Below are 22,538 nucleotides of genomic sequence, written 5' to 3' on the forward strand. Positions count from 1 at the left end.
GAGTATCTCTTATAATATTTTGCTTCAGCTTCCTCCAGGCAAAAGAAGAATTGAAGCAACTTCAACTCCCTGGGTTCATGTACAGTGATGTTCCTCTGCTGGCATCCTCAGTCCCTTATTTTAGCATGGAAGAAGAGGATGGCTCTGAAGATGGTGTACATCTCATTGTCTGTGTACATGGTTTAGATGGTATGTCCTGTCTGTGCATAAAACCCATGGCAACTCAATATATTTTCTTTTCATCTAGTTTAACTTAATCTTTGACTGAAAATACTTTAAATTGGTTAAATCTTAAATACATTCTAAAACAAAATATGCTTAACTTTGCTAAGTATAATGTTATATTTCCTTTTAAGTAAATTTTCCTTGGAAATGACATCCATCCATATACTAGCATTTTATTTCTTTTAACTTTGGGTTTTTCTGTCTTCTATTGTTGGTTTTCTCAGCAGTCACCTCATGGCAATCATTTTGTCTCCCTTTGATAGTCAGTCTGATGCCCTTTTAGTCTGATGCTTTAAACCTTATGAGCTAGAGAAATCAGTACTAAGAATTGAAGATTTACTAATTTATTAGGGTACAATTTAAATCCTGAATACCTGGCTTTAGTGCTCTAGTTTTGTGGCAGCTATTTTGGTTATTCAACAGACTGTTTTTTCTAGATTAGGAACTATGTTAGAAAATGCCAAATACCTTTAGACTAGCATATTATTACTACATTATGATATAAATCTATAAGAAGAAATTGAAGAAAGATTTTTGTGGACATAAAAATACTAAACACAGATCTAAGCTAGTAAATTGTTATGAAATTGAAGATTTTTTAAAATTTTTAAAAGATTTTATTTATTTATTTGAGAGAGAGAGGTAGTGAGAGAAAGTATGAGCAGGGAAGAGAAAGAGAAGAAGGTTCCCTGTGAGCAGGGAGCCTGACGCAGGGCTTGATCCCAGCACCCAGCGATCATGACCTGGGCCAAAGGCAGAAACTTAACTGACTGAGCCACTTCAGGCTCCCCTGAAGATTTTTCTTTAACAAAAGAACTTGACTCTCCAGGAACAAATGGGTTTTAGAAGGGAGGAGGGTGGGGGGATTGGGTGAGCCTGGTGATGGGTATTAAGGAGGGCACGTATTGCATGGAGCACTGGGTGTTAAACGCAAACAATGAATCATGGAAAGCTACATCAAAAACTAATTATGTACTGTATGGTCACTAACATAACACCCACACACATACACACACACAAAGAAGAAGAAGAACTTGACTCTCAAGAAATAAAATTATCGGGGCGCCTGGGTGGCTCAGTGGGTTAAGCCGCTGCCTTTGGCTCAGGTCATGATCTCAGGGTCCTGGGATCGAGTCCCGCATCGGGCTCTCTGCTCAGCGGAGAGCCTGCTTCCCTCTCTCTCTCTGCCTGCCTCTCCATCTACTTGTGATTTCTCTCTGTCAAATAAATAAATAAAATCTTTAAAAAAAAAAAAAAAAAGAAATAAAATTATCTCAGGGTGCCTGGGTGCCTAGTTAAGCATCTCTCTTCAGCTCAGGTCATAATCCCAGGACCCTGGGTTTGGCCCATATTGGGCTCCCTGCTCAGCAGGGGGCCCTCTTCTCTCTCTCCCCCCTGCTTGTGTGCTCTCTCTCTCTCTCTAATAAAATAAAATCTGTAAAAAATAAAAGAAATAAAATGTCTCCAATACTAACCTCTTTCCCTGCAAGTAATGAAATTTTCAAAGGATTATCACCCAAGAAAGATTTCTTGGCCCAGTAGAATCTCTGGCATGTTCTTCTTTGAAATTTTTAAGAAATACGTTACTTATTGTTATATAATTTGTTATAGAAATTGTTCCAGAATAATGGGAAAAATTCTGGAATGCAGCTCATTTTATTCTTTGAAGTTAACCTAACTTTGTTACCAAATCTGGAAAAGATATCACACCCACATCCCAAAGAATAGCTGGCCAATCTGACATAAATACAATTTATAATACTCTAGCAATATTGCAGAAACAAGTAAACAGATAAGTAAATAACAAAATTTTTAATGGTCTCCAAAAACCTCTAGCAAGTTGAATCAATGTATGAAGTCACTATAACAACTAGGATTTAATTTCCAGAATGCAAAGGTAAATATATGTGAGGAAATTTATTAATAAAATATACCTACATCCACTAATCAAGTAAGAAACTATTGATAAAATTTTTACAATTAAGCACCAAACTAAGTTTTAAATAGCATTTATTAATGTGACTTATTCAATGTGATTATTAATGTGATTTATTAATGAGATTAAGCATATACATTCTCAGCCAGTGGAAAACATTTACTTTGTAACACTAGTGATGTTCCTTGTAAAATCAGGAATAAAATAATTATCTTTATTAATGCATGAAATACCTAAAAGATATAAATATTGGAAGGGTAAAGTAGAAACTCAGCAATTGATAACATGTTTATATTCCTAATTAAACCCAAAGGAATTAACCAAAAAGCCACTAAACTAATTTTTAAAGATAATAATTTTTTAATTTATGTGTTACATCTAATACATTTTCAATATTTATAGATATCTTTTAAGTTAGTAATTAAACTTCTTTAAATTATTTAAATGGAATTATGTTTCTGAGCCAAAGGCAGGTGCTTAACCAATTAAGCCACCCAGGTGCCCCCTGGAATTTTTTTTCTATTCAACTATTACAAAACCATGAAAAGAAAGTGAACAGGCCCAGGGGAATTCTACCAAACATTTAAAGAAGAATTAATTCCTATGCTCCTGAAACTGTTCTAAAAAATAGAAATGGAAGGAAAACTTCCAAACTCATTTTATGAGGCCAGCATCACCTTGATCCCAAAACCAGACAAGGATCCCATCAAAAAAGAGAATTACAGACCAATATCCTTGATGAACACAGATGCAAAAATTCTCACCAAAATACTAGCCAATAGGATCCAACAGTACATTAAAAAGATTATTCACCACGACCAAGTGGAATTTATTCCAGGACTGCAAGTTTGGTTCAACATCTGCAAATCAATCAGTGTAATACAATACATTAATAAAAGAAAGGGGGCGCCTGGGTGGCTCAGTGGGTTAAAGCCTCTGCCTTCGGCTCAGGTCATGATCCCAGGTCCTGGGATCGTGCCCCGCATCGGGCTCTCTGCTCAGCCAGAGGCCTGCTTCCTCCTCTCTCTGCCTGCCTCTCTGCCTATTTATGATCTCTGTCTGTCAAATAAATAAATAAAATCTTTAAAAAAAAATAAAAAATAAAAAAATAAAAGAAAGAACAAGAACCAAATGATACTCTCAATAGATGCAGAAAAAGCATTTGACAAAGTATAGCATCCCTTCCTGATCAAAACTCTTCAAAGTGTAGGGATAGAGGGCACATACCTCAATATTATCAAAGCCATCTATGAAAAACCCACCACAAATATCGTTCTCGATGGAGAAAAACTGAAAGCTTTTCCCCTAAGGTCAGGAACACGGCAGGGATGTCCATTATCACCACTGCTATTCAACATAGTACTAGAGTCCTAGCCTCAGCAATCAGACAACAAAAAGAAATTAAAAGAATCCAAATCAGCAAAGAAGAAGTCAAACTATCACTCTTTGCAGATGATATGATACTATATGTGGAAAACCCAAAAGACTCCACTCCAAATCTCCTAGAACTTGTACAGGAATTCAGTAAAGTGTCAGGATATAAAATCAATGCACAGAAATCAGTTGCATTTCTCAACACCAACAAGACAGAAGAAAGAGAAATTAAGGAGTCAATCCCATTTACAATTGCACCTAAAACTATAAGATACCTAGGAATAAACCTAACCAAAGAGGCAAAGAATCTATACTCAGAAAACTATAAAGTACTCACAAAAGACATTGAGGAAGACACAAAGAAATGGAAAAATGTTCCATACTCATGGATTGGAAGAACAGATATTGTGAAAATGTCTATGCTACCTAAAGCAATCTACACATTTAATGCAATCACTATCAAAAGCCCATCAATTTTTTTTCAAAGAAATGGAACAAATAATCCTAGACCAGAAAAGACCTCGAATAGCCAAAGGAATATTGAAGAAGAAAGCCAAAGTTGGTGGCATCACAATTCCAGACTTCAAGCTCTCTTAAAAGCTGTCATCATCAAGACAGTGTGGTACTGGCACAAAAATAGACACATAGATAAATGGAACAGAACAGAGAGCCCAGAAATGGACCCTCAACTCTATGGTCAACGAATCTTCGACAAAGCAGGAAAGAATGTCCAATGGAAAAAAGAGCCTCTTCAACAAATGGTGTTGGGAAAATTGGACAGCCACATGCAGAAAAATGAAATTGGACCATTTCCTTACACCACACATGAAAATAGACTCACAATGGAAGAAGGACCTCAATGTGAGAAAGGAATCCATCAAAATCCTTGAGGAGACCACAGGCAGCAACCTCTTCGACCTAGATGCTACAACTTCTTCCTAGGAACGTCGCGAAAGGCAAGGGAAGCAAGGGCAAAAATGAACAATTGGGATTTCATCGAGATCAAAAGCTTTTGCACAGCAAAACCAAAAGACAACTGAAAGAATGGGAGAAGATATTTGCAAATGACATATCCGATAAAGAGCTAGTATCCAAAAACTATAAAGAGCTTAGCAAACTTAACACCCAAAGAACAAATAATCCAATGAAGAAATGGGCAGAAGACATGAACAGACATTTCTGCAAAGAAGACATCCAGGTGGCCAACAGACACATGAAGAAGTGTTCCACATCACTCGGCATCAGGGAAATACAAATCAGAACCACAATGAGATACCACCTCACACCAGTCAGAATGGCTAGAATTAACAAGGCAGGAAGTGACAGATGCTAGCAAGAATGCAGAGAAAGGGGAACCCTCCTACACTGCTGGTGGAAATGCAAGCTGGTGCAACCACTCTGGAAAACAGCATGGAGGTTCCTCAAAAAGTTGAAAATAGAGCTACCCTATGATCCAGCAATTGCATTACTGGGTATTTACCCTAAAGGTACAAACGTAGTGATCTGAAGGGGCACATGCACCTTAATGTTTATAGCAGCAATGTCCACAATAGCCAAACTATGGAAAGAACCTAGAGGTCCATCAACAGATGAATGGATAAAGAGGAGGTTGTATATATATATACAATGGAATATTATGCAGCCATCAGAAGAAATGAAATCTTGCCATTTACAGCAGCGTGGATGGAACTAGAGGGTATTATGCTTAGCGAAATAAGTCAATCGGATAAAGCCAACTATCATATGATCTCCCTGATATGAGGAAGTGGAGATTCAACGTGGGAGGTTTGGGGGTTAGGAAAAGAATAAATGAAGCAAGATGGGATTGGGAAGGAGACAAACCATAAGAGACTCTTAATCTCACAGAACAAACTGAGGGTTGCTGGGTTGAGGGGGGTCAGGAGAGGGTGGTGTGGTTATAGACATTGGGGTGGGGGGTGTGTGCTGTAGTGAGTGCTGTGAAGTGTGTAAACCTGGTGATTCAGAGACCTGTACCCCTGGGGCTAAAATATATGTTTATAAAAATATTAAAAAATTAAAAAAAAAGAGGAGACCCAGAAATATGACTAAAGTCTCAGCACAATAAAATATATAAGAAATTTAAAAAGAAAGTGAACAGGTTAAATCTGAATCTAAAATGCATTCAAAGGGTGCCTGGATGGTGCAATTGGTTGAGCATCTTAACTTGATTTTGGCTCAGGTCCATGATCTCAGGTTCATAAGATGGAGCTCTGTGTCAGGGTCCACACTCAGTGTGGAGTCTGCTTCGGATTCTCTCTCCATCTTCCTCTGTCTCTGCCCCTCTTCCTCACTGTCTCGCTCTCTCAAATAAATAAATAAATCTTAAAAAAAAAAAAAACGCATTCAAGGTTTTTTAAATTATCAACTATAGTAATGATAGAAGGAGTACTTCCATAAGTCATTCACAGTGACCACAGCCAGTAGTCTCCAAAGCTAACAATTAATAAAAACACCATCAGGTGGGAAAACAAAAGCATCAATGTCACCAAAATTCCTAAGAAGTAAATTGTTGAATTATACTGTATGGCTGCTTGAAATCAGCCTTGACATGGAAATTGAGAACACTATTTCAGGTTGTACTGTCTGTTCAAAACTGGCAGCGAGCATATACTTCTCTTCAAATATACAATGATGTACTTTGTACATTTTACTTTATCTTGTCCTTCAGACGTAATTTTTCATTTTCTTTATTTTCTAGGTAACAGTGCAGATCTCCGATTAGTAAAAACTTACATTGAACTTGGACTGCCTGGGGGAAGAATTGATTTTCTTATGTCTGAGAGAAATCAGGTACAATATTATAACAGTGTTTTCAATGGAAGCAAATATTTTTTGTACTAGTTTCTACCTAATTGTTTACTACAAAATGCTTATACTAATAGAAATAATTTTTCTGATTTGTATGAAATTTCACATTAATGCATATACTAACCAAATTGAAATGAGATAATTTATAATTTGGCTTATGAGCTCTTCACATGCACAAAATTTCTAGAACTTCACATTTCTATGCAAAAATTTCATTAATTAAACCATTATAAATAACCTTAAGTTAAATGTGGGTATTGGGCAAAAGAACTAATGAAGCAAGTATTATTAATAACACTGAATTTTTTCTTTTCCTGGAAATTTCACTTTTTGCTCACTTCATATAATGAATATTATTCACCAGCTTCTCTAAAAACCACCCATCTTAACCATATTTTCAGCACCTAAATCAAAAATAATGTTTATATTGTTTTTCCTGTGATTATTCATATTCACCATAATATATGTCTGTTTTTCTTTATTCAGAATGATACTTTTGCTGACTTTGATAGTATGACTGATCGCCTTCTGGATGAGATCATACAGTATATTCAGATATATAGCCTAACAGTCTCAAAAATAAGGTAACTTTGATAATTCTCTGTAATATTAATTAACATACCTTTATGTCTCTATGAATCAAACAGAAAACATTAAATAGAAACAGAAAAATTAAACAGAATTTGTGGTAGTTTTGTTGCCCTGTTATGAAATATAGGAGACCACAATTCAGTTTGCCTAATTTAAAGAGAAAAGGAAAAATTAAAAAATTTTAGGGAAAGACCACATATGATTCCATTTATATGAATTATTCAGAATAGCAAATCTCTTGAGATTTACTTAGGGCTGGGGGAGATGGCAGATGGCGCCCGTAATAGCTAAAGGATTCAGGGGTATTTTGAAGTGGAGAAAATGTTCCAAAGTCTCTTGTGGTGGTTGCACAACTTTGAATATACTAAGAACCATTAAATTATACACTTTAATGGATGAATGTGTGTGTGAATTGTATCTCCATCAAGCTGTTACCAAAAAGAAAGATTTTAGGGCAATGGATATATACAAACAAATGAAACAAAAAATTACTTTCAAGTTCTCCTAACTCTACTTTGTGAGTCAGTTTTCCACAAGCAAGATGGTCAAAGCAATATGTGTCTCATAATTCAAGCAGATACTGTGGATAGACATGGGCGATAGAAAAATATTTGTTTCCTCTGGTACAGTAGGACTTAAAGAAAAAGTCAAAACTAATCTTTCTGCCTCAAAAAGTAGAATAATGGTTACCTTCGTATCTCAACTAGGTTAGAGGAAGAAACTGGGCTCTTATAACCATAGGCTTTTGAAAGCGTTTGTTTCCAGTTTGAATTATGGAGAATAAGCACTAAAAAGAGAGATAAATAGGTTTTTATTTGAAGTCATTTAAAAAAACATCTATTTTAAAATGGGTGGAGATGCAAGTATGTTAGGAGGGAGGAGAGATGTATTTTCTTATTCTAATTCTCTTCATTTATGGATTTTAAAATACATTTTATTTACTGAATTTTCTACAGTGATCTTATATTCCTTTTATTCACTTATTATATTATGATGAGAAAATAATATTTCAGTTTTCATTTATCCCCAAACACATTACCTCTTTTAGATTAAATTAGTAGTTATAATTAACCATTATTCAAAAGCCTGATCTGGTTAATTGAGGACTGTTAGTTGCAATCATAACTCTCACCCCACAGCTTCAGAAACTTCCAATTTGGGAGGGAAGTTTATCCTGAGCTACTCACTAGCTATATCGGTAAACCAGTTTAAGACAGTTTTCAAACTCTCTTCTTGCATTGTTAATTATCCCAGGGACTAATATACCATCTATTGCATAATGATGATAAGTAAAAAGGCTCTTTTGATTTAAATCATTCCTTAATAAAGGTGAGATGCTTTATAAATTTTAGGGCATAGACCAGAAAGTAAATGAAATGGGTATATAATTTTTCCTAAGCTATCCTTTATAGATACAATTTCATTATTTTGCTTTAAATCATGACTCAATTAGTAGTAATTGGCACGTGTGCCTAAGGAGGCAAATTTATCATCTAGTTAATTTATAGTTACTTTTAAAATGTATTTATTTCTAAGCAGTTATAACTATGAATTAAAATGTTCTAATAAGTAATATCTTATTTCGATAAACATTTAAATTATATAGTAGAAATTTTCTACTACATTCTCACATTTTTTCCTTCAAAATATAAGTTACATCATTTCAAAGTATCAGAACATAGCTTTAAAACATATTAGAAATTTCCAGATACTTGGTATGTCACATCTGTGTATAGAGGTATCAGCTTTAATATTTCTTTTTAAAATTAATACTATGGGAGAAATGTCTTTTTTTTTTTCTTAAAGCTTTATTGGACATTCGTTGGGCAATTTAATAATCCGTTCAGTGCTTACAAGGCCAAGGTTTAGATATTACCTCAACAAACTTCATACCTTTTTATCTCTTTCTGGACCTCACCTTGGTACACTCTACAATAGCAGTGCTCTTGTTAATACAGGTAACAAGTTTTATTGTTCAGTATAAAAAATATGGCATGGGGAGAAAATTTAAATACAAATTTAAAGTTTTCTGGTATTTATTTAAAGCTGACCTGTCACATACTTGGAATTTTATGAAAAAAAAAAAAGATGTAGAAATTTTTCTGTTTCGTCATGTACATGAAATAAATCAATAAAAGTCATTTCAGAAAATGAATGTTATCATATTGAGATGATATGTATCAAAAGTGACAAGAGTGTTTTGAACTAATTTTTATTAAACTATCTAAATATTTTCAGTATATGTTTATCTTAAAAACAGGCTATTCTGTTGTTCCATCAGTTGAGCAGATAAAAATTAAATACCTATATTTAATATATTATAAAGTTACAGAATATTATATATAGAATTTTAACTCTGATTTTGGTTTGATAACAAAGGGATGTTATAAGAAAATAATTTCTAAAATATTTTAAAACTTAAAAGGAAAGTTAAGACAATTTTGATTAGAATGAATATTCTCATCAAGAAAGATCTGATACTTAATTTGCCTTTTGTTTGGTATGGTTTTTTTCCCTTAGATTTTTTTAAGTAGTTTTTATAGTTTAGTCCATTGATTCCCATTGTGAGAATAAAGTAGATTATATTGTCTCTCTGCATTGAGGCTTGAAACTCTTACTCCCATTTTCTCTTTCACTTTCATTGACAAAGAAACCATTCTATTTTCCTTGTATCCTGTTCCAGACTATGGTATCCACAAACATCTAGTTCTAGATTTTTAGTTTTTTTAAAAAGAGGGCATGAAAAAGATGAAATCTGTAAGTAATGTAAAATAGAACCCTATGTAAATAGGATGCAGTACTTTGAATTTCTTTTTTCACTAAACTGTTCCCCAAATAGGCTTACAAGATTTAATCAATTAAAGAGGTTTTTTTCTCTTTTCTTGCCCTGTTCCCCTCTCTAATATTAGAAACAATAAAAGTGGAAATTAATATTTTACACAATCTTGAAAACCTGTTCCAGAGAGTGATTAGGGTTTCTCTTAATTAAGGGGAAGATGCATTTAAATATGCATAACTGATAATACAAAGAAATACAATTAAATATGAAACTTAAGAGGTACCTCTGGCTCAGTTGGTTAAGCATTCAAGTCTTCATTTCAGCTCAAGTCATGATCTCAGGGTCCCTCTCCTCTGCCCCTCCCCAATAAATAAATAAACAAACAAACAAGCAAGCAAATAAATCATTATATTCAGCTATTACTAGAAAACATTAACCAATTGCTCATTGTAAGAGTTAGTCCTTATACAGTTTGTCTACCATATCTATATTTATCTCTAGACTAAAACACTCAGTGCTTAAGCGTTTGGATCTATTACTCTGAAGTTTTTTCCATCTGTGCTTCTTTATAATTTGAAAAATATATCTAAAGGTACACTTTTCCCAAATTTGTCCTTGAATCATTATCTATTTCATTAGTGAATGTGATCGAAATAGCGAGCTATCAACCACCATTTACCCATAGTTAACTTAAATGTATGTGTTTATATTTGTTATCAGAAAAAGGAAATAATTTACAAATATATTTTTTATTAGTTAAGAAAATGCTAGTTTGGTAGATCTCATTTTTGAAGTGAAATATATACTAAAATTAATAATCTTGGCATATGCTACCCTGTATTTCCAGTATTATTCACATATCATTTGTAACTCTGTAGGTCTATGGTTCATGCAGAAATGGAAAAAATCAGGTTCTCTTTTACAACTGACATGTCGAGATCACTCAGACCCTCGCCAAACTTTCTTATACAAGCTTAGTAATAAAGCAGGTAAGTATATAGTTAACAGTTTTGAAAAACATTCACTTGAAAATCTTTTTTAAAAATCAACCTTTAGCAAATTATCAACATGTCTTTCTGGTGATTAAAAAACTATTAATCAGGGCGCCTGGGTGGCTCAGTGGGTTAAAAAACTATTAGTCAGTTATAATTTTTTAATAATGAAATAGCAGTTACAATTAACATGGTTGTTTGATTTTTTTTTTTTTACATGATCATATTTGTGTTGTATAAACACAGGTACTTTGAGATTATCCTAGGGGCACTTGAGTGGCTCAGTCCAGTAAGCGTCTGCCTTCAGCTCAGGTTATTATCTCAGGGTCCTGGGATCAAGCCCCGCATTGGGCTCCCCCATCTCTCTCTGTGTGCCGCTCCTCCTGCATGTGCCTTCTCTCTCCCTGTCTGTCAAATAAATAAATAAAATCTTAAAAAAAGAAAGAAAGAAATTATCCTAAACTTTTTAACATTTATAATTCAGTACCAATTGTGAGTCAGTTTTTGAACTGGGCCTTTGCATGTCCTAGCTCTTTGGTCCTCTTGCCCTAGTCCTCAACCCTTTTAAATAAACTGTCACATACTCTTCTGCCTTCCTATCCAAGGACTATAAAACTTTTCTGTAAAATATCAAAAACTATTTGAGGAGGAGGGAGCCGAAGGAGAGAGAGAGAAAGAGAGAGAGAATCTTAAGCAAGCTCCATACCCATCACAGAGCCCAGCTTGTTGACCCAGTCTCGCCATCCTGAGACCATGACCTGGGCTAAAATTAAAAAGAGTCAGACGCTCAACTGACTGAGCCACCAAGGTGCCCCTAGAAACTAAACTATTTATAGTTATTCCTTCTACAAATTCCCATTACTGGATGAATCTTGTTACTCATCTCTTATTAACTGATTATTAGATGTATTCCCCATCTTGCTTTATATTCCAGGCTTTCACAACCTGAGGTACTGAACTACTACTTTACCAGTTTCACACTTATGTCTCCCTACCATATTCTTTCCACTTTGTCTTTTGAAATCTCTATTTGAGGGGAAGAGACGGACTTCATATTCTTCTTTGAAGAATGCTGTCTCTACTCTTATGAACATGGAGACATAAGTGAAACCTGGATACTTCCCACCACACCCCAATTTCCCCACTCCCCTTGGCTGTAGATCAGAAGCTGGCAAACTTTTCCCCTAAGGGCCAGATAGTAAATATTTTGGCTTTGCAGGCCATGTGATCTCTGTTGCAGCTACTCAGCATACCAATGTAGGACAAAAACAGCCCTAGATAATACATAAGCAAATGGGTGTGGCTCAGATCCAACAAAAAATTAAAAACAACAACAACAACAAAAACACTTTATCCCCCCCAAAAAAGGCAGCTGGCCAGATCCCACAAATCATACTGTGCTAAACCGTTCTACAGGAGAACCTCAATTTTTCATTTACTGAGTACCACCTAGAGTGGAGAAAATAGTCCTCTTGCTTTCCATTTCTAGCTGCAATCATTATTCCTCTACTGTCATAAAACTATCCTTTGAGGTTTGTACCCTCCAAACCCTGCTGCCTTTTGGTCATCTTTAATACAATGATCTCCTGGTCACTGCTCACATATTCAGTGAGATCTCTCATAAGAATTCATTGACAAATATACAGTTATGCTCAGGGGAAGATACCATTCTTCGATTTTTTTTTTTAAGATTTTATTTATTTATTTGACAGAGAGAGATCACAAGCAGGCAGAGAGGCAGGCAGAGAGAGAGGAGGAAGCTCCCTGCTGAGCAGAGAACCCGATGCGGGGCTCGATCCCAGGACCCTGAGATCATGACCTGAGCCGAAGGCAGCTGCTTAACTCACTGAGCCACCCAGGTGCCCCCCATTCTTCGATCTTAATATCCATAATCTTGGAATCATTTTTGGTGATTTGATGAAGTCAACCCTTTAGATGATTATCAAGCACGAAGAACCTTTCTCCACTGTGGGAATGTTCCATTCTACTCCATTTTAAACCCATACCCATGGCTCTATTCCATCCCTGAAATTTCACACAGTATTCTATTCTGAGACTAAAATATCATACCCTTCTTTCTCACTCCCTTATTCTCATTTGCTTTTTAGACTATTTAAGATCCCTACTCAGTTTCTTAAATTACCTTGTCCTTCATGGTTCTCTCCCTTCCTGATCTATGCCAGCCTACATGAATTTTTATTTTTATATACACTTTTATTATTCATACATTATTACCATGTGTTTTTCCATCTTAGCTATCCAGCAACCTGTACTACTGTTTCTTTACCTGGCTTGTTGAGCTCTACCAAAATGGATCATGCAGACATGCAGATCAGTACATCAGTACTACTGTAGATCCAGGACATTCCCAAGTGGTTAACTCTGATCGCTTCCTAACCATTTCCTAGAAGCTTTTCTGTTTTGTTTTGTTGTTGTTGTTGTGTTGTTGTTGCTGTTGTTGTTTTTAAGATTTATTTAGTGAGTGCAGGTAGGGGGAGGGTCAGAGGGAGACAATCTCAAACACACCTCGCTGAGTGCCAAGTCTGATGTGGGGCTTGATTGTACATCCCATGAGACCATGACCTGAGCCAAAACCAAGAGTCAGACCGTAACTAAGTGAGTCATCCAGGTCCCCCAAAGCTTTTCCAGTTTTTTACCTCTTAGCCTTAGATTTTAAACTACCATTGTTACCTTCACTTCTATAAATGACTTTGTTTCCTACTCTATCTATGAGAGTCAAGCCATCAAGTGAGAACTTTCCTACTTCCTTTCTTTTTACCTGCAAACATTAGCACACTTGTGCTTTCCTCCTAGTTCAGTAAAATATATTTTATCTGTGGTCCAAGAATAATTTCCCTTTCTGTTTTAGAACCTGTTACTTCTCTCTGTCTTTAACTCTTCCACTTCAGTGGCTTATCTCTTAACATATCAATTATTCCATTTTCTCCCATCTTAAATCATAGTAATAATAAATACCTCCTTTGATCCCTAATTCTGTATATTGGTATTTCTCTTTTTTATATACAAATTGAGCCTCTTAAAAAAAAAAAAACAGTTACTTTCACTACTTCCTAACCTTTTATTTCACTCCAGTATAATTTGATTTCTGTTCTCACCATTCTGTTGAAGGTTGCCTAGCCAGTTATCTTTTTTCTTAATTTTATTTGAATATGCTGGCATTTATGACTATTGAAAACACCCTTATTCTTTTTTTTTTTTTTTAAGATTTCATTTATTTATTTGACACAGAGAGAGAGATCACAAGTAGGCAGAGAGGCAGGCGTGGGGGTGGGAGAAGCAGGCTCCCACTGAGCAGAGAGCCAGATGAGGGGCTCGATCCCAGGACCCTGAGATCATGACCTGAGATGAAGGCAGAGGCTTAACCCACTGAGCCACCCAGGCGCCCTGAAAATACCCTTATTCTTGAAATACTTTCCTATCTCCCATTCTGTATCAGCCTTTCCTGGTTTTCTTTAATGTTGGCTCTCTGCTTCCAACACAGATTTCTTTTCTCTCCTTGTGCCTTAAATAGAGATGTTCTTGGACTCCATCTTCTGTCGTCTGCTCTCACTCTATACATTCTTCTTTGACAACATCATTTCATATCCATCTTCACCATCGGTAGCTCAAATATGTATCTCTAGTTCAGTCCTCTAGCTGTATTCTAGACTGATACGTCCAGTTGCCTACTAAGCACATTTACTTAGATGGTTCATGGTTATCTACCTCAAATGCAGTGTTTTCGGATACCTCACCTTTCCCTTCAGATTAATTTCTCTTCATTCCACAACTACCACCATCTGCCTAGCCAAAAACTTCAAAGTTGTTCTTTAGACTCCTCTTTTCAATATCCCCACACACATCTGCTTAGTTACTAAGCCCTGAAACATTCCGCCTTTTTTTTATAGCTCACGGAGTCTTCTCTTTCTTTTCTTTGTCCCACTGCCTTAGGTCAACCACAGATTATTGCTGTGGCCTCCAAACTGATTATTTGTCCTCCAAACTGGTTACTCTCCTCCATCTCATTTCCTCATTAGATAAAATTATCTTCTAAAAATTAAATTAGACCATATTGCTCCTGTTTGAAAATCTTTTCATGGTGTGTTGTGGCTTTCAAGATGGTTTAAATTCCATGGCTTAGGGCATCACATCCTTTAAAATCTGATTCCTGATTCTTTTACTGATTTCAAATCCTACTCTGCCCAGGCACACATCCTTTGCTTTAGATATGCCGTGCGCTATATGCTTGCATTCATCCATGCTTTCTCTACCACCATTCCTCCCCATGTGTTTACTCATCTGTTTAGAACCAGTTCTCTCCGTCTTCTAAAATTAGACACCATCTGCTATTAAAAGCTTTCTTGAGTCCTTCTCTGATTTAATGCTCCTCTACTCTCAGAGTACCCAGTAGATTGCCCAGTATTCATGTTTATATCCTAGATCTTACACCTCCAAACTGAGCTCATTAATGAATTCCAATCTTCATTTGCATGCTAGACATCTCTACTTACATATGAGACATATGTCTAAACCTGAATATATTGTCTCCTTTTACTAACTCTTTTTTCATTATTTTTTAATGGTACTCTGTCTTCTAAATTACGTAGTTTGAAATACTTCGATGTCATCTTTAACCCCTCTTCTTTGCATTCTACTTCCCAAGATTGTTAATATTATAACTGATCTCTCATGGCATTATATATGAACCTCTTTTACCATACCTGCTATGGTTTATCTCATATAATCATTTTTATGCACCTTAACCTCCTTTCCAGTAGTAGGATCCATTTGTGACAGCACATTCCTACTCCCCACATAAACACTCAGTATTTACTATAGTTTTCCCCCTTACTAGGTGTTTGGTATAAACTTGCTGCATCAGCAAACGATTTTTTTCAAACATTTTCCATGTCCAAAATCAGGTCAATATTATATGGTAAGCCAAAAATCAAACCTATATATTTGGTGACTGATAATTCCAAACTGGAAGTGACTTGACCTTGTAATTTAAGCCCTGGCCATTTAAATCTATTTTTTGTCTATATTCTCATCACCCATGTCCTCCATTCTGCTTTTGAAACATTTGATGTAAACACTGGATAGATTTACTAATTGAATAATGCCCACTTCAGTTGAGTGCTGTATAAGCTTTTTCAGGATTCTGCCTTAAATGTTGTTATTAACGTGAGAAAGAGATGCTGGAATGATTATTTCATGTACTGTCTGTTATTAGAATCAGTGAAAGAAACATTCTTTTATAGGTCAAGTTTTATGTTTTGTTTCTAAGAGTACAAAGCAACAATAACTTACATATAGTGCACAGAAATATTTATTTGATTCACTAATATATAAGATATGCCTACAAAGCAAATAGAGTATATAGTTCTCACATGGGAAAAACTTACTGACACTAACTAGAACTATTGTGTTCTAGGTGTATGAAGTTTGTACTACTGCTGTTAATAGACTAGAAAATAAAGGAAAGGCAAAACTCTATAAATGTTCCCTGGAGTCTGTGTATTTATACTGTATTTTATGAAGTAAAATTAGCAATAGGAATAGTAGCCACATAAGAAAATAAAATCACTAAAGAAGGCATAAATAAAATTTTACTATAAAAATTCTATAATCCATGGCTTTCTCTATTTGTATTATTTCTAATTATTGATAGATGTGAGTAGATCGTTTGCACTTGAGTTATTTCTTGCCTTAGAATCACAGCAAGACTTGTTCGTACCTTCCTTCCAGTTGTACCAGCCCAGTAACTGTTTAAGAGCCAGACTTTAAATTGCAAGTAGATTAATAGTCTTAGCTGAAAAACTGAGTAGGATGCTTAATCTAAATAGACTTCAGTTTCTTCCTTGGTAAAATGGGAATAATAGTATCTTCTTCACAAGACTATGAAAGGATTAAATGAGATAATGCATGTGAAACAGTTACCGTTTTGAATAGCACAAAACTCAATAAATGTTAGATGGTAAAAATAGCTCTAAATGAAGAGATGCCTGAACTAAAATGATAGTAGTATTATAGATTATAGAAATTTGCTTTCACATTACTATCACAAATCTGTTGTAAGGAAATTTTTATGACAGAACTATTAAAAATACTGACTATAAAAAATTACTCAAATGACGTATTCAAATTATATTTATGTTTCAAGATTTCTACTTGTACTCAAATATGAGTCTTTTAGTATGCATCTGAACTGAATTAACATGAAAGAATACAGTTTTCTAATAATTATGAGCAACGCATTAGATAATACTAAAGTATAATAATAAATAACAATAGCCAACACACATATGGCACTTAACTATAATCCAGGTACTAAGCATGTTATACATATTAGTTTATTTAATCTTAGTAAGAATATTATTGCCCCATATGGCAGGTTAGGACACCAAAACATAGAAAAGCTGAGTAACTTGTCTCGAGTCATAAAGCTAGTAAGCAATTATGCGTGTTCCAGTCATGTCATGTTTAGCCATTACTGCACATTTTCAGAAACTTTAGATGCTGTTTCTAATTGCAGTTTTAAATACCAACAAATAATCATTAATTGATTTTTAAATTATCACAGAGAGCAATTCTCTATTGAGCTATGCTTTTCCCGGTTTATTGTTTTGTTTTTTGAGGGATTTTTTTTCATCTAGAAAATTATGAGAAATGAGTGGTCAGTTCCTACACCTGTGTATGTATTTGCATGTGTGTGTACATACACACACATATATCATTATATAATAAGTATAAATATATAATTTATAATTTTAATGTTGTAATTAATTTATTTACTAAGTAAATATATTTGGAGTCACATCAGAAAGATAAATAAAATAGGAAAACATAAAGCAACATTTACTTAACTGATAGGCTAGCCTCAAGGGTTTTTTTTTTTTTTAATTTTTTTTAAGATTTTATTTATTTATTTGAGAGAGGGAGCACAAGTGGGGATGGGGTTGCAAGGAGAGGGAGAAGCAGACTCCTTGCTGAGCAGGAAGCCCTGTGTGGGGTTGGATCCCAGGACCCCAACCAAGATCATGACCTGTGCAAAGGCAGATGATTAACCAACTGAGCCACCCAGTGCTCCTCTCAGGTTATTTTTAAATAATCAAAAGCCCTAGTGATAGTTTCTCTTTTGTATTTTACTCTATGTATTTAAAAAAAAATACTTCCTATAATTTACTTTTATTTTATATTTTACTGATAAATCTATGAAGTTTCAGATGTCCTTGTTTAATTATTGCTTCTGTTTCTTCTGAACAGCGAATTTCCTGCTCTTTTGGGAAAGCCTAAAATAACCCATCTGAGGCAAACTCCAACCTACTATTTTCCTTTTTTTATTTAAGCAAAGTCCCCACCCTGTGGGTCTTCCTTTTCAAAGTCGTCTTCTCTGCAATGTATCATTAGTTAGTAACTTCCCTTAATTAAAAGCTGTTTATTATTTTAGAATTAAGCATTTTGGGGCACCTGGGTGGCTGTCATTAAGCATCTGCCTTCGGCTCAGGTCATGATCCCAAGGTCCTAAGATTGAGCCCTACATTGGACTCCCTACTTAGCGGGAAGCCTGCTTCTCCCTCTCCCACTTCCCCTGCTTGTGTTCCCTCTCTTCCTGTCTCTCTCTCTGTCAAATAAATAAATAAAGCATTTTTAAAAAACAAATAAAATTTAAGAAGCATTTAAAGGCATAAAATAATTTATATGATTTCTAAAACAATTGAGAAATGTTATATTTTTTTAAAAATCATATATTTATTAAGTAAGCCTTTTTTTTGTTTGATGAACACAAAAGATCTAGTAAAGTGTTAAGGAAATGTTACTTTTCAGAGGAAATTATCTGTTTTGATTAAGGTGTTACGATCATAAACATTGATTAAATTTTATAGCAACTTTTGACCAAAAAACCTTATTGATTGCATTCTACAGATTACCAGTATAGTTATGGCATACTAGTGTCTCAGTATTGAATATCAAAAGAAAGAAAGAGGAAGGAACTAAAATAACATAGAAAGTAAAATGTGTATTATGCATAGATTTGGTGACAGCAGTGATGAACTAGTCAAGATTACATAAAGAGAAAGATCATGGGCATTCTTGCATTCTATAACGAGGGCTTAAAAATAGCCAAATGAAAATCTGTTCATTGTTGGAATTGCAGAAACAAAATATTCTTATTTTAAGATTTTCCCCAAAACACCTGCTTAGCATCTCTTTACCAGCTATTGAGTTCTGACTAAGAAAATATAATAATTAAAGAAATCTCCTGCTGTGCTACTATGGCACAAGATAATCTTTTCTTCCAGCAGATTACAGAGGTGTTTAATAATAGGTATCAATTGATATGCAAGTTACATTTGTATTTTGTTTTTGAAAATGTAGGAAAGAATCCGCATCAGCTAACATTTGGGGAAGCAAATTCTTTCAAATGTATTTAAAATAAATGAGTAAAACAAGAATAGTCTAATATTTCTTAGTATGTGTCAATTTTAAAAGTACAGGGTTTTCTTTACCTCAGCACTATTGACATTCTGGGCTAGATAGTTCCTTGTCATCAGAGGTTGTCTTGTGCATTGTAAGATATTTAGTAGCATCCCTAGACTCTACCAACTAAATACCAGTAACACACACCACCCTCCATGCCTTTATCCCCACATGCCCCCTGGTGTGACAACAAAAATGTCATCAGACACTGCTCAATGTCCCTTACGGTGCAAAGCCACCAGTTTAGAACTACTGCTTGAGCCAATTCCAGAGAGTAAACAGAAAATGAGTCAGTATGAATTGCTTTAAAACTCATTAAAATTTTTAGGAAAAAAATGGGTTGCCAGAAGTATCAGGAAGACTAAGATAATGAAGATGAACGTTACTATACCATGACAATGTTCAGGCATAAGTTATATTGTTATACAGTCCAGAATAATATTGAAGATTTACTTTAACCTTTTTCTTGGTACATGAAAAGTAACTAATATATTCAGAAATTTTTTAGCTAAACTATTTCATTCTGTAATGGGGAACTATTGTTTTCCTAAGTTAGAGGTAACTTTTCAACCTAGAATTAGCCATTTCAAGGGCTGAGTGAAGTACTAACCCAAGGGGCAGTTAACTAGATCATCTTTGAGCAGATGGAATACGTAGGGGCAGCGAAGGTAACTTGGAATATAAGAGTCCCAGTAAAGACTTCAGACACTTTCATCTGCTAGACTTCAGTATAGATGAAGTACTTTTATAATTCCCACCAGCACCCCTGGAGTTGTTTCACTTTGAGTTTCTGCCCTCACTAGCCAACAATGCTAGATAGGAATTAAAACCAAAAGATTCAAAAAGAGTTATAGTCTATTGAACTAAATTGGTTCTTTGCTAATACAGAAAGCAAACTTTCCATGCAGAAGCACAATATTAGAATTAATACCTTGTTGAAAACCTGATACTAAAATTAGACCACTGAATTTAAAATGTATTTTTAAAGTATAATACTGTCTTAGAAATCACATTTAGAAATGACAGTATATTTATATCAGTGTCAAGATCTTTGATTTTATTTTTTTCATCATCGTGGAATCTGAGAATTAAAGATTTTCTTAGAAATCCCTCATCTGGGGCGCCTGGGTGGCTCAGTGGGTTAAGCCAGTCTCAGGGTCCTGGGATCAACACACTCCCACCCCCCCCATCCCCCATCCCCTGCCTGCCTCTCTGCCTACTTGTGATCTCTGTCTGTCAAATAAATAAAATCTTCAAAAAAAAAGAAGAAAGAAAGAAATCCCCTCATCTAATCTTTATTGAATTTGCCTATTTCCGTTCCACCAAGCTGCCTGAACCTGCAGAGACACCGACACTTCCCTCATGGAGCTCAGCCTGAAGCACTGATTCTCAACCCAAGTGTCATTTCCTTGTAGAAGCATGTCAGAATTTCTGCAAGGAGCTATTGTTTTGAAAAATATATTTAATATAACTTTTTAATGTAATGCCTATTATTCTTACAATATATACTATAGAAATAAAGCAGTGCCAAGAAATGGGGTGGTCATTGCAAAGGAGTATAAAGTCCAAGAACAGGTTAATTGATTTTTTTTTTTAAATAAGAGATATTACAGTATTTTGTGTATTAATAAGAATGGTCCATACAAATGAGAAAATTGATGATACAAGAGAAGGATGGGACTCCTAGAGTCATGTCCTTAACTAGGCAGGAGGGAATGGCCCCCAGCATTCTAGTGAAAAGGGCTGGCCTAGGGTGAGAACATGGACACCTCATCCATAGAAGAACAAAGGCAGAACATGAAGCTATAGTATGGTAGGTTGGTTTGGTTAAGGTGGGAGTATGTGGAAGTTCTTTTCTGATTCTTCTATATTGTCAGTGAAATAGGAAGCAAGGTCATAAGGTCAGTAAAGGGGGGATAGAAGATGCTGGCCGTTTGAGGAAAAATAGTAATTTAGGAAAGTACAAAAATGTTGCCTAGCAAGGCTGCCACAGCGTGTGCACTGCACAGCTCCAAGGAGTGTTATTCGTGTCGACTGTAATATGAGTGGAGTTGTGCAGTATGACAGCCCTTTATGGAGAACACAAATATACATCTGAAAGATAAATGAAAAAGCCAACTGTGCTGTTACATAAGCTGGTTTCTTGCAGCTTGGGATAAAATTTCAGTGAACAGTATCATACTTAAATTCAAAAAGCACAGTACTGGGGCACCTGGGTGGCTCAGTGGGTTAAGCCGCTGCCTTTGGCTCAGGTCATGATCTCAGGGTCCTGGGATCGAGTCCCGCATCGGGCTCTCTGCTCAGCAGGGAGCCTGCTTCCCTCTCTCTCTCTGCCTGCCTCTCAGTCTACTTGTGATTTCTCTCTGTCAAATAAATAAATAAAATCTTTAAAAAAAAAAAAAAAAAAAAGCACAGTACCAAGGCACCTGCATGGCCCAGTCGGTTGATCTTGGGATCCTGGGGTGGAGCCCAGGGTTGGGCTCCCCACTCGGCAGGTTGTCTGCTTCTCCTTCTTCTTCTGCTCCTCCTCCTGCTCCTGTTCTCTCTCTATCTCTCTCTCTCAAATAAATAAATAAAATCTTACCAAAAAAAAAAAAGCACCTAGAACAACTTGGGCAGAAGAAAAGATGATGTACTGTAGGACAGTGGCTTTCACATTGTTAACTTGTTTACCCCTTAAAAGAATTTTGAGAAGGTATGTACCCCTTGTAAAATTTTAGGGTGACACCTAAAAATATTTTCTATAATTTTTTTTAAAGATTTTATTTATTTATTTGAGAGAGAGACAGTGAGAGAGAGCATGAGAGAGGAGAAGGTCAGAGGAAGAAGCAGACTCCCCACGGAGCTGGGAGCCTGATGTGGGACTTGATCCCGGGACTCCGGGATCATGACCTGAGCCGAAGGCCTTCGTCCAACCAACTGAGCCAACCAGGCATCCCCTATTTTCTATAATTTGAAAGAATGGCAAAGGATACATTTTCTGACCTTTCAGGTAGTACATATTTGCTATAATTATATTTTCATAAAAACATAAAACAACTCATTCATTTGAGGTTATAGATTTAAGCCATTTAATTCATAGAAAATACGTGCCGTAAAATCTAATTGACAAAGCTGATTCTTATTGTCAATAGTTAGGTTAAACTTTTTGTCAGCAAATGTTAGATTTCATTCATATTTTGCTTTATTCTCCCAGAGAATTTTATACCTGAAGCCATACACCATAATAACATCTGAAAGAGATTGGAAAAATACCTTTCTCTGATAAAGTGGGAGGACAAGTCATTTTTAGGAAAGCACTCATACAGAAGTTGGGATCTAGAATTCTATT

At 35.4% G+C, this 22,538-nt stretch overlaps 1 protein-coding gene across 9 annotated transcripts in view; it reads left to right on the forward strand.

Moving 5' to 3' along the window:
• FAM135A (family with sequence similarity 135 member A) overlaps positions 1–22,538 on the forward strand; it is a 131,869-nt gene that overhangs the window by 103,331 nt on the left and 6,000 nt on the right. For 8 of the 9 annotated variants that reach the window (XM_032340398.1, XM_032340389.1, XM_032340390.1 and 5 more), the window contains 5 exons: positions 29–189; positions 6,255–6,346; positions 6,851–6,948; positions 8,762–8,913; positions 10,613–10,723. In XM_032340398.1, coding sequence (XP_032196289.1) covers positions 29–189; positions 6,255–6,346; positions 6,851–6,948; positions 8,762–8,913; positions 10,613–10,723 — 614 coding nt within the window. Of the gene's footprint in view, positions 1–28; positions 190–6,254; positions 6,347–6,850; positions 6,949–8,761; positions 8,914–10,612; positions 10,724–16,160; positions 16,321–22,538 lie in introns of those variants that run through there. The other variant, XM_032340391.1, reaches the window with a different exon arrangement.

Source organism: Mustela erminea, chromosome 4 (genome assembly GCF_009829155.1).
Source record: "Mustela erminea isolate mMusErm1 chromosome 4, mMusErm1.Pri, whole genome shotgun sequence".
Lineage (NCBI taxonomy): Eukaryota > Metazoa > Chordata > Mammalia > Carnivora > Mustelidae > Mustela > Mustela erminea.